Source organism: Dipodomys spectabilis, unplaced genomic scaffold (genome assembly GCF_019054845.1).
Source record: "Dipodomys spectabilis isolate Male_0828 unplaced genomic scaffold, ASM1905484v1 ptg000264l, whole genome shotgun sequence".
In the NCBI taxonomy this organism is placed as follows: domain Eukaryota; kingdom Metazoa; phylum Chordata; class Mammalia; order Rodentia; family Heteromyidae; genus Dipodomys; species Dipodomys spectabilis.
In genome coordinates this window covers 3,231,085-3,244,492 of record NW_024870941.1, presented here as the reverse complement: position 1 = coordinate 3,244,492, position 13,408 = coordinate 3,231,085, and the positions used below count along the sequence as shown (strand labels likewise).

General features: G+C 43.0%; 1 protein-coding gene across 2 annotated transcripts in view; it reads right to left on the bottom strand.

Moving 5' to 3' along the window:
* Positions 1–13,408, bottom strand: part of Tg (thyroglobulin) — a 186,685-nt gene that overhangs the window by 134,105 nt on the left and 39,172 nt on the right. For both annotated transcript variants that reach the window (XM_042699953.1, XM_042699951.1), the window contains exons 21-24: positions 8,960–9,109; positions 7,537–7,707; positions 4,559–4,675; positions 2,911–3,026 (exon numbers count right to left, since the gene is read on the bottom strand). In XM_042699953.1, coding sequence (XP_042555887.1) covers positions 2,911–3,026; positions 4,559–4,675; positions 7,537–7,707; positions 8,960–9,109 — 554 coding nt within the window. The remainder of the gene's footprint in view (positions 1–2,910; positions 3,027–4,558; positions 4,676–7,536; positions 7,708–8,959; positions 9,110–13,408) is intronic.

The following is a 13,408-nucleotide window of genomic DNA, read 5'->3' as shown; positions in this document are numbered from 1 at the left end:
ATCCAGACGAAGGCTCTAAGTATGGAAATGGTCCAGTCAGACTCCAGAGATACATATGGATATTCTTAGTTATCTCTGATCTCTCTTCAGGTTTCTTTCTAACAATTCTGCCATCAGTGGGACAGTATAAATTTGACCATATCCATTTGTGTTTTGTTGCCAGTATTTTGCCCTCCCCCTCATGGCTCAAAAGCTTGGCATTTGCTATGGAAAATTTTGGAAGGTAGAGTCTAGCACATAGGCTATTTGTAGACAGGTTCTCTTGATCAGGAAGCCTGCACTCACTGAAGAGGTAAAGGCCTGGGGAGCAAGGGAAGAGATATTGGAGAATAAGGAGAGAACAGGCTGTTGCAGACATGATAGGGTCTCAGGCAGGAGACCTAGAGTAGTCGAAACATTGCCCTTTTCTAGTTGTGTCCTGGTAGATCAGAGGTTCTTAAATGATAGGCAGATGGCTGGACCTGGGAAGATTAAACCCAGTACCCTGGGCTCCTACCTTAGCAGTTTCTACTCTGCACAGTGCTGGGGAAGTTGAGGAAGTGAGGCTGAAGGAGACTATGGAGCTGGGACTTACACCTGTCAAGGTGGACCAACCAGGGATGACCAATGGCCAAGTCCCACCCACTGCTCCAGAACTGAATGGAGAGCCCAAGGCACTGGAGAAAATCCTTAATAATGGCCCTGCTGGAATTCCTTTCTGCTCTCACTTGGGAGTAGGTTGGTAGTTATGAGCAATTATGATAATCATAATAATCCCTAGATGGTCCACGTAAGAACTGCTCAGTCCTCTCAATGATCTGGTGACATAGTTGCCACTATGGCTCCCATATAATATGCCTAAATCACAGCACGTGAGTATTGGGCTGGGAGTTGAACCCATGGCCTTTCTTCCTTCCTGTATCTATAACTATAAACTTGGGCTCAAGAGCCCTAAAACTCAGGGACAAAGCCTTCTCTCCAGGTTTCTTCCATCATGTTGTTTATGAATACATTTTTAAAAAAATTGTGAAAATACCATACAGAGGGGTTACAATTACATGGGCAAGGTAATGAGTATATTTCTTATCAAGCATTGTTGCCTCCTCCTTTGTTTCCTCTTCCCATCCCTTCCCATCTCCCCCCCGCCGCTCCCCTGTGTTCCCCCATTCCCCCTCCCCCCCGCCCCTGCACCAAAGTTGTAAATTTCGTTTTTCGATATAACGTCTTGTACATCTCATTGTTGCAATGGGTCCACCTGTATCCCTAGTTAAACAATTTGTTTTTTCCCTTCCCCTCCACAAATTATACCAATATCAAATACAGTGGAAACAGGGGGTATACCATGGAGGAGGGACATACAAAGCAACAAAGAAATATCTTATAAATATGTTAGAAACAATTGCAAGAAAGAAACACATTTGAGTCCTTATCTTGGGTTCATTTCTCCTAACATCAACTTATCTGACCATTTCTGCTTGTCTCAGACATGTACTAGTTATTGCAAATAAGGGAAACCATGGGACCTATGTTTCTTTGGGCCTGGCTTACATCACTTAATATAATTTTTTCCAAGTCTTTCCATTTCCTAGCAAATGGGGCAATGTCATTCTTTCTGATGGAGGCATAGAATTCCATTGTGTATATATACCACATTTTCTTGATCCATTTATCTACTGAGGGGCATCTGGATTGGTTTCATATCTTAACTATGGTAAATAATGTTGCAATAAACATGGTTGTGCTGGTAGCTTTAATATGGTCTTGTTTGTACAAGATCATTTGGGTAAATGCCCAAAAGTGGAATTGTTGGGTCATAGGGGAGCTCTATGTGGAGTCTTTTGAGGAATCTCCATACTAATTTCCAAAGTGGTTAAAAAGTTATGGCACAGGGCCATGCCATATACCACTGTTAGTGATGTTGCAAAGTGTTTTTAGTAGATTTGCTTGTCCTTAGTAGAAGGCATATAGCATAGACAATGTGCCCACAGAGTGGGTTGGCAGGCTGCCACTGAGAGAAAATACAGAATTATTTTCTCAGTACAGAAAGATCAATCCTGAAAAGAAATTAAGGCAAAAGAACACAGATGATAACACACTAGCATGTAAACAAAAAACATGCTTATAAATACAGAAACATTTTCTGGAAGAGCCTATATGAATCCACAGAGTAAAATGGAGATTTATGTGGGCTGACGATACCTTTCTACCTTAATTTGATGGTGCCACGTATGTTTCCAATTTTCTACCAGCTTTGACTTAGAAAAGAGGCAATTTCATGCTTGGCGCCGGTGGCTCACGCCTGTAATCCTAGCTACTCAGGAGGCTGAGATCTGAGGATCACAGTTCAAAGCCAGCCGAGGCAGGAAAGTCCGTGAGACGCTTATCTCCAATAAACCACTAGAAAGCTGGAAGTGGTGCTGTGGCTCAAGTGGTAGAGCGCTAGCCTTGAGCTGAAGAGCGCAGGGACAGTGCCCAAGCCCCACAACTGACCAAAAAAAAAAAAAAAAAAAAAAAAAGGCAATTTCATGGGATTCTGAGAATACTTAACCTTCTAATCTTTGAGCCATAACCATGGTAGATTCTACAAAGGAATGACTGCTGGGACCAAGGACTCAGAAGGGCAGGTGGTGTTTAGGACTCTAGACAGTGACCCCAGGGCATCAGGGCCTGAGGGAGCGAGAACATGGGCCCTGCACACTGAGGCGCCCTTCTAATTCTGTCAGGATGGGAAGCTGCTCCTGACATCATTGCCTTCTCTGTCAGTTTCTGGCCTGTGGCAGCTGCAAACTCCAAAGGCTCAGGGCTTTAAAGAACCAGAGACAACAAAAATGGACTGCTATCATCCATCTTCTCCTGTCACCTGATCATTTGCAGAAGACAGTAGAGCCTATCAGATAGAGGATGGAAAAGGAGTGTCACCATCATGCCTACCTGCCCAGAAGTTGTGCAGACAAAGTTGTCACTCGTCCAAGCATAGAAATCACATGAGACTTCTGACCTCGTTGTGGACACTGTGAGGAAGCTGCAGGCGTCATCCTCTGCACAGTCTGGAAGCACCCACGGGACATCACCACAGGGCTGGCTCAGACAGGAGACTTCCCTGCCTTACCCCCACCCACACACCAACATTCACACACTATACCATACACACACTCATACTCTCCCCACATCTACATTCACACCCTCATACTATACCAGACAGTCACACTATGGGCTCACTGACTATATCACCAATACCACCACATTCACACTGCATGTGCACACTCACACTGTACGTACACTGCACATTCACATTGCACCACACACACTAATCATACTGTATCACACTCACACTATGCCACACACAACCTGCATCTATGTCCACATCCTACCTCACACACACACACACACACACACACACACACACACACACACATACATTAAAGCTGTCTCCCATACCCTATGGCACTTTGTCATGGCACGCAAAACAGACCAGCACAGGCCTGCTACGTGCACCCTGCTGATCCACACAGGTTGCCTAACTAAGAAGACCTTGTTCTCCTTTTCTGAAAAGATAAGTGTCTTGCCAGATCTTCAAAGACAACCTCATTACCTTGCTCAACCTGTTGGCCATTTCCCATCACCTTTAGCTCAGTCAGTGTCTAAGGCTGGGATGGTTGGATTAACCATGTCCTGATCCTAACACATGGACTGGACTGTCCTGTCTCCTTGCCTCATTCCATGTGGTTTTTCACCCTCTTGTTCTGCCCAACTCTCTGGTGTGCCTTTCCAAGTCAAGCTGTGTGGCTGCCACCATGTGTATACACAGGTGTGGATGAGTGGGCTCTTCCTTCCAGCTTAAATAACTAACTGCTCTAATTCTGCATCCAGGTTGCTTTCTTGGTGCTGGCTCCTCAGGTCCACTCACTGTACCCCTTGGCATTATGCCTCCAGTTCCCTCAAACACCATGTGCTCTACATGTTTGTTCAACTCCTACTTCCTGTCTTGCCCTATGATTATGATACAAACAGCAGTGTATGCCCACCCTAGTCATCTTCCAAGGGCCTTTTGCTCAATGACTACACCATATTCAATCACTGAAGAAGACCTATCTCTAAGGCTAAAATGGCTGGCCTTCATATCCATTAGCCTGGGCTTGAGCTTCTGCACTGCGGTTTGTTAATTCAGTGTCACTAAAGAAGTCACGGACAATCTCCATGCCCTCTCTTTCTCATCTGTAATTTGTGTCAACATTGGCCACTATAGATAGATACACTGGGTACAGGCAGTGTATCTACATGTTTAGCAAATAGTTCTTATCATTGTCTCTCCATATACAAATGGCTTTTCAGTGGACTAAGTTCATTTATTTCTGTCCCTACATATTTATTATAATTCTTAGCATTTAGTGGCTACATGATAAACTCTGCAATGAAGTTATGGATTGTGCATACCGTGTGGACATCAATTGGTTTACAATGTGTTTGATAGGCTGGGTTTTTCATTATAGTTTAAGTGGTTTGACACAATGTGTTTTGCCAACATTGAAGAACATATTCTACATGATTCTCCATGCATCCATCTTCCCATATCCCCTACCTGCCAAGCACTGTACCAGAGGAGATTCAGAAACAGGGACTTTAGATCTGACTATGGCAGGAGCATCAGCACTGAAGACTACCTTCCATTCTGGAGCCTTCTCAAATTTCTGCATCACTGAAAATAAAACAGATTTGTGAACTCTGCCCTTGAAGGGTATAATGTATCGCAACAATAGCTTTTGTACAAACTAACAGTTTAAGTCCTGTATAATCAAGAAGCCATACCCCATAAATTCCCTTAAAGTTCAGCTAGTCCTTCATAAGGGAGCTCAGGCATGCTGTCTTACTGCTGTTCATTGACACTGTAACTTTCCAAGTTTCTCCTTTTCCACCTCATTATCAAGAGGTCAGAGGAAAAAAATAATACTATATTAGGCTTTTGTACTTATTGTTCTCATTGTTTCTCGTTTTATTCTATCCAAACTTGTATTTCCTTGCCTTTGTCTTTGAATGGCAATTATATCATATGATTTTATTGCAAATCTTCTATTCCTAAAACAACTTGAATTCTTTCTGAAATGAGGTAAGCTATTTTTAAAAAGAAAAGGCAGACATATGGATATGAGCATGTTGTGTGGCTCAGGCATTTGTACGACAGTGATTGTCTGAGCTATAAGTTAGCATCTGCTTCTCCAGTTATCATAGGCGCAATTGAGGTCCATTTGGTAGGAAAAGCAGTACCACCTGCTCAAGGAACCAGGCTAGGAGGGAAGAAAAAAGATAATTTTCCAAGGCTACATGACGTGAGTTTCATTCCTTATCAAGCAAAAATAACATAGAATACAACTGTCAATGAGCAAGGTCTATTATCTAGGCCACAAACACCTTAGGGTGCCAAAATTTTTCAGGTACCTATCAAAAATAGAACTCTCATCACTAAGCTAATAAGAGTAAAAATTGAAAAACGGGATTGTATCAAACTGAAAAGCTTCAGCGCAGAAAAGGAAGTAGTCACTAAACTACAGGGACAGTTTACATAATGGGAAAAAAATCTTTGATGACTATAGATTGAATGAGAAATTAGTAACCAGAATGTACAGAAAGCCAAAAATACTACACTACCAAAGAATAAAAACCTCCATTGATAAATGGGTAAATGAACCAAACAGACAATTCCCAAAAGAAAAAAATACAAATGGCCAATAAATACATGAAGAAATGTTCATCATTCCTACCCATAAAGGAAATACGAATAAAAATGACACTGAAATCTCACCTCACTCCTGTCATAATGGCTATCATCAAGAATACAAACAACTAATGCTGGTGAGCATGTGGGGGGAAAGGAACCCTCATACATTGTTGGTAGGAATGTAAACTACTGCAATCACTATAGAACAGTGTGAAAGTTCCTCAGAAACTAAAACTAGAACTGCCAAATGATCCAGAGACACCACTCTCAGTATTTATCCAATGGAATGCTAAGATATAATGACACACTCACGTTCATTGCAGCAATATTTCCATAACTCGACAGTAGTCAAGATGCCCTAGGAGTCATGAATGGGTTAAGAAGTTGTGGTATGTACATCTAGCAGAGTATTATTCAGCCATAAAGAAAAACAAAATATGTGTGCAGGTAAATGGATGAAACTGGAGGTCATCGTGTTAAGCAAAGCAATCCAAATTCAGCAGAACTAGGGTAAAATCTTTTCTTTCATGTGTAGATGCTAGAGCTAAAAGATAACATGAACATGTAAACACACAGATTATGTGTATTCATGGCTTGTTTGTAATTGTGGGGCAGTTTGAGAGTATTAGAGAGGGGAAATAAACAGAAAATTTGAGGATGTACAATAGCAAAACACAGTGACGATGTGAATGAAGATAGAAAAACAAAACTCACTGAAAGGTCTTGAATTACAGAGGATAGGGAGAATAAAGACAAAGTACATGAGGGGACAATTTGGTTAAAATACTGTATATGTATGTGTGAAATAACCACAGTTAAACCCCTTTGAACAGTTAGCACACACTGTAAAATAACTTTGGATGGGCAAGAGTACAGAGGTCCTGTTGGTATGGAGGTACTATTGGAAAGCTGGGAAGGGGTTGGGGGGCAAATGGGAGGTAGTAAAGAAGGATACATGTGGTCAAAATTCTTTATATGCCTGAGTGAAAAATGGAACAATGAAGCTTGTTGAGATTGGTTTGGGAGGAAGGAAGAGGAGTGAATGATTGAAGGGGTGAGTACACTGTATGCATATACTAATATATTGAAGTAAACTCCTTATACAACTAATTGACGTCAGTAAAAAAGTATGAAATAAAAATGGAAAATTAGGATTTATTTATAAGCCCAAACTACAAAAGTATTGGTTCTTTGCACATATCTTTTCAAGCATGTATAGAATCACTCATCACACAGTTTTATAGATGAACCTATGTTCACAGGTTAAGCAATGGAGGTTGCTTAACATCAAGTCAATACATTCACATGTACTTAGTGAGAGATGATAAATCTAGGTCAAAGACACATCTACTCCATCTAAAGCCATGGGCTCTCTGTACAGAAAACACATCAAGGGCATTGAGCATCAGAGACACTGAACAACGTGTTCTGAGTCACCCAGCAAAGAAGTTATGGAGTAAAGACGGACAACTCAATGTTTCCACAGTGCCCACATAGGCATGATGTGCTGCCTGACTGGCAGAAGCAAGCTTCCTACAGGAATGGACACCATGACAGGTGAGCCCTAATTAAAGGTTCATTTCTTATGCATACTAGAGTATTTAAGGGTAGGATCTTACGATGTCAGAAAATTGCTTTCAAATGATTCAAAAAAGCACAAATTATGAGCAATTGTTGGATCTAGTGGTGTGTACTTGTTCATCCCTAGCCATGCAACCTCATATAGGTTAACATTTTTCAAAATTTACCATGGGAGACAAACGCATGTCCCACATCTTTCCCTTTCTGCAGAGTCCCAGAGACGCCATCCCACCGCCACAGCTACTGTACCCACAAGCACATACTCAGACACTGGGCGTCAGAGAGTGGGGCCTCTGTCTGAGACCACAGCAGTCTCCGCCCTTCTCCATCCACGCAGAAGGCCATTCCACTTCCCCTGTCCCTCTGGATGGCTTGGTACTGGCCATCCTGGTCACACTGCAGGCCCTCCTCATTCTTCTGACAGTCCGTGACACCTGGAAGGAGACATGGACATAGAAATCAGGAACAGGTCCTGGGGTCCCCTTCTACTCCAACTCCAAGGTCCCAGGTATCAGCCAGATGGAAAAGTCACCCATTTTACACATTCTGGTTTAAAAGTCTTCAGTGGCCTCATCCTCATCAAAGCACGACACTCAGGCTCCCTGTTCAGATCCAGAAAGCATCCTTCTTCCCAGTGCTGTGAATGCACTCTGAGCCTCATTACACGCTTTGGACTTCAAGAGCCCCTGCCCTCTGTTTCCATCTACTCAAACCCAGGCTGAAGCATTGGCCCCATTGCTGCTGCCCCAGCTCCTGGCCCTTCACCATTTACTCTCCTCTACTATCTTGACTCCAGTGTGGGTTGTTCCTTCAAACTCTAGTGAAATTCACCCTTATTATGTGGTGTCAAGAGAATGGAAACCATGCTAACTGGGGAGAGGTTCTAGGAAGTGATTAGCACTAGATAAGGCCATTAGATGACACAATGAAGGATAGGTCCCTCAATTGTATCTTGATAGTTTAATAAGAAGTGGCAGACAGCTAAGAACTGGTGGCTCATGTCTGTCATCCTAGCAGGGTGGGAGGTTGAAACAAGAAGAAGGACAGTTTCAGGCCAGCCCAGGAAGAAAAGTCAGTAAGACTCCATATCAACAGAAGAAGCTAGGTATGGTAGCACATGTCTGTCATCCCAACTATGATGGAAACCCTAAAATAGGTGGATCAAGGTCCAGGGACATGTCTAAGAATGAAGTAAAACAAGGTTGGAAGTATGGCTCAGTGCTATAATGCCTGCTTATTTTGCATGAGGCCCTGAGTTCTGGCCATCCAAAAAAAAAAAAACTAAACTAAAAATAGAAGAGGCAGAGAGACAAGAATCACAGACAGAAATAACCACACTCCTTATTGTGTGACTAATGCCCTCAACTCCTCTGGACTGCCATCTTTATATGCAGCCCACAAAGCTTTGTACCTCCAGAACCATCTACCAAAAGGAAACTCTTTAGAAAGTTACCTGCCTAGTTAGCCTGCATGTTTTTCTGTGTGCCTAGTGGTCCTTAATGGTGGACAGTATTGTCCCCTGTCATCACAAGAGATATTTGGCAATGTCCAGAGTGATGCTTGGTTATCATGATTTGGGGGAGTGAGTATTATCAGCATCTATTGGAAGCAGGCTAGTGCTGCCACCAAACACCTTCCCATGCCATGGCAAAGAAACATCTCCTTCAGAGCAGCCTCAGGACTTACAGTGAAGCTGGCTGAATGCTCCAGTGCTCACAGTGGTTCTTCCTGCAGGACATGGGACACAGGCCACGCTGCCTACATGTTCTTGGTAGAATCCAACAGGACAGGGGATGCATTGCTCATCCTGAGAATAGCTGCCTTCAGGACACTTAACTAGGAAAAAAAGTACAGAGATGTGAGCTTAAAGAACAAAACACTGGATTTACAATAACAGCCCCAGAATAAGGGGTATGTGAAACTCTAAAACCAGCACAATGAATATCCACTGAGATCCAGGTGTACCTCAGGCTCCAAAGCCAAGGTAAAGCTGTGAGAAGGCAAACCAGCCTTTCTCTTGCAGCAGAAGAGAGAGGCAGACAAGTTCTTCAGGCTTGTGTAAAATGGAGCATATTGGTAACGGAAAGACCCTCTGAAGGGTGACCCTTGAGACAAAATGATAAGAATAACCCCAGGAAACAATGCAAGAGAACAGAAATCTCAGGGGGCGGCAACAAGTGCAACACTCTCATTATATCCAAGGAATAGCAAGAAAAATGTCCAACAAAGCCAGCTATGGAGCCAGAGTTCAGTTTGTCTAGGGGCAAAACGGCAGGAAGATGAAGATAGCCTATAAGATGAGGATCCAGTAGTACATTTCCATGGAATGTCTCTAAAACCTAAAGGTGTGTGATGGGGTGTGGTAGGAAGCAGAAAGGTTGTGAGTTTCCTCACTGCCCACTGTACCTGTGTAAGTAAGGGACTGTAGAATTTCTGGAGGTTCCATTTCCCTATCTTTTGGAATAATGAACTTATAGTACCTATCATTTGAGGAAGTCTTTCCTGCAGCCAACTTCAATGCCTGTTCTGTCCAAACAGGCTGTTCTTGCTCTGTGGGGATATTCCAATGCAAAACCTCCATTTCTGTGGCCTCCCTCTCTGTCAGCCAGTCTCTAATAACATGGCTCACACTTGAGACAAGAATAAGGGGATGGGGTATTCAGGGTATAAGATTAAAGAATGTTCTTGCTAGCAGGGCTATTGAGTTTTTGATGGTCTTAGAAATCCCAAGGTCAGCCTTGAGGGTGAGAACACCCTTAAACTTGGTGTCCTGGATGATAGTCTTTCCCGAGACAGACTGTGCATGGGCTGATTCTCAGTGCTTCCTGTCCCTTGGGTTCAAATACTCCCAATCCCTTCAAACACCCACAGGCTAAAAGGCCAGGAACCTACCCAGAGAGACTCATATATCATAAGATTTCTAAGGTCAGATCCTAGGATCTGTACTCCAACGTTAGCATAGAAACTCGGCCGTGTTAATTTGTTATGGCTCAGAGGACAAGTGGAACAACCTTTTTGCTCTTTCCTGATCCAGTGTATGTTGTCCACAAGTTTGTCAAATAATTTCCAGGACTGAGCTTTTACTCAGTATAAGGTGGGAGCTGAAATCTCACTTACGCTTTAAGCATACTGACCCTCTGCCTGCACTCATCTGTATTGTCTACGCGCATTAACATATCACTGCCAAGAGCTAGCATTTTAGTTCACAGGTAGGAAAGCTAAACCCCAGTGTGCTCATGCATGACTTGGTAGTTGGCTTTTCTGGAAAAGGCAGTGGGAAATGAAATTATAAAACATACCAGGTAAAGAGCCTGATGTTTTGAAGTGCTAACCCACAATCCAATGAGAAAGGTATCATCTATATTCTAGAATATAGAAAATTGAGGATTAAGGTTGACCAGACAGTGAGGCCAAGAGAGGTAAGAATGCAATCTCATCTCTTCATCTCTAAATCAAAGCCTGTGTTCTACTCCCGGTCCAACAACCTCCTCTGGTAAAGAAACCAGCACAATAGAATGAGATGCACCAAGATGGAGCCAGTGTTGATATAGCAACCAACTGTCTCTGCTCTGCGTATGCACTTGGCACTTCTGAGTAAAGCAGAAACTTAAGGCACTTATTGGAGACTGAGTGTTTTCTAATCTTCCCCAGGCAAAATATCTTCCCCAGTAAGTGGAAAAAAAGTACAGAGATGTGAGCTTAAAGAACAAAACACTGGATTTACAATAACAGCCCCAGAATAAGGGGTATGTGAAACTCTAAAACCAGCACAATGAATATCCACTGAGATCCAGGTGTACCTCAGGCTCCAAAGCCAAGGTAAAGCTGTGAGTTTCATTATTTTTATGAGTCAGGTTGTTGATGAACAACCTCCAGCACTTTAGAACTGGGATTACTTTTATAAGCACAAGCACTCCAAATTTAGTGCTAAAAGCAAATAAAATATGCTGGCCAGCCTGAAAGACCCTGTCGGCACAACCCAGGGAGCTGGGCAGGACAAAAAGAAGAGAGCTACCTTCTTGCTGTAAACCTAACAAGCCCCACACCTCCTCTCTGCCCCAGGCATGTGTGTTGTTTCCTCCCATGGTCCTCTCTGTCCTCCATAGCAAGAGTCTTTTCATCTACTGGCACTTTGTAGGTCAGAATAAGACTGCAGCTAGCAGACCACTACCATTCATTCCCTCAGTAGGTAGCTGGTCTTAAGACAGAGAGGAGGTCCCTGCTTATCTGTCCAGCCACCTCTTGCCATTTTCCCCATAGACTCCACTCTTCTACAGTCTACAGCATAGATACTTTCCCTAAAAAGACACACCACTTCAGGACTCATTGGTTTTATACTAATCTCTATTTCCAGAACATTTCTTAGCACTTTGGCACCTTTAGTACATGTGCGCGCGCACACACACACAGACACAGACACAGACACAGACACACACAGACACACACAGACACACACACACACACACACACACACACACACACACACACACACACACACACACACGAGCCTGCTTCCTATCTGCTTTTGTTTTAGCAGAAACTGCTACTTATCTGTCCAGAGCTCATGCTTGTGGTCCGAACAACACACATCCCTCACAGTACCAATAAGTGGAAGTTTTGTTCTCATGACTGTCCAGCCACCTATTTCCCTATATTTCCCCCAAATAAAATGAATTTCTTCAAAGTGGAGCTATGTCTGTCTTTTGCTTTTCTGAACATGTGACATAGTTTTTAGGGAGATAATTATATAAAGCTTGGCCATATGGATGGATATATCAATTGATGGATGAATGGATGACAGATGGATGAATGGAAGAAAGAAAAAAGAGGAAGGAAGGAGCAAGAAGGGAGGAGAAAAAGACATAGCATATTTCTTCAGAAAAAAATCCATAGAGGACTAGTTCTATCATAAGAATTTATAGTGAATAAGTGAAAGTTCATTCTGAATAGAATGAAAACTGGAAAGCCTAGACAATCTCCCTGTGATCCTCCTTTATGAACCAGTCTGCTATGAAGGATTCCAGCAGGAAATCCCAAGGAACCATAGAGCAGGCCTTGAGACAGTAAGGTGGACTGTACCTCACAGCAATGCCCAGGTCTCTATCACTGTTGCCCAGTCTACAAGAGGCATGGAGGATGGATGCTCCCACTGGGCTCTGAGTCACTATCCTCCCAAGGGCCATCTAGATTAGTTCCCTGAGGTGACTCACAGAAAGTCTGATCAATCTCCACAGGACAATCTTCTACCTTATAACTTCACAGCTGTGTTCCAGATGTGTTTGAGAAGGGCAAGAGCCAAAGATAGATACCAGAAGGTAAGATTTTACTGCACCCCCTGTTGAGAATTGAAATGAGTGATGCACATAACCAAAGAATTTGAGGACAGATGGTAATAAACTTAAATCTCAGCACTGCCAATGGACTACAAAACCACTGTCTGAGATTTGGTTATGAGCCAAGAGTTTTTTGTGGTTTTTTTTTTTTGGGGGGGGGTTCCGGTCGTGGGGCCTGAACTCTGGGCCTGGGCGCTGTCCCTCAGCTCTTCAGCTCAAGGCTAGCGCTCTACCACTTGAGCCACAGCACCACTTCCGGTTTTTTTCTTTTTGCTTATGTGGTGCTGAGAAATCGAACCCAGGGCCTCAGGCATGCAAGGCAAGTGCTCTACCACTGAGCCAACTTCCCAGCCCCGAGCCAAGAGTTTTGAATCAATTATTTATTGTTTTCCAAGACAAGGTCCCATGGCATAGTTATTATTACTATTTTCCAGATCATGATCATTGAGGAGAGTGACTTCCTTAACTTCCACACTGAGAAAGAGTTGAAGCCAGGACTTAAGCTGGAATGTGTCTGATTTCAAAGAGAACTTTTTTTTCCTACAGTGTATATATAACCACATACCACTGTTTTTCTCATTCATGATATGGGTCTAGTAATACTCAACTGTCTGGACAGAGAAATGCTAACGAGGCCTCCACACATATCAGAGAACTACTAAGGGATGATTGATACTGGAGGAAACCCAAGACTTGCAGTACTCTTCATGAATTCCATTCTAGATCTTTCTCTTTTTGGAGTAAAGGGGTGGGGCTAAATGGTATGATCGACAATCCTTTGTGAGTCAGGGAAAACAATGCC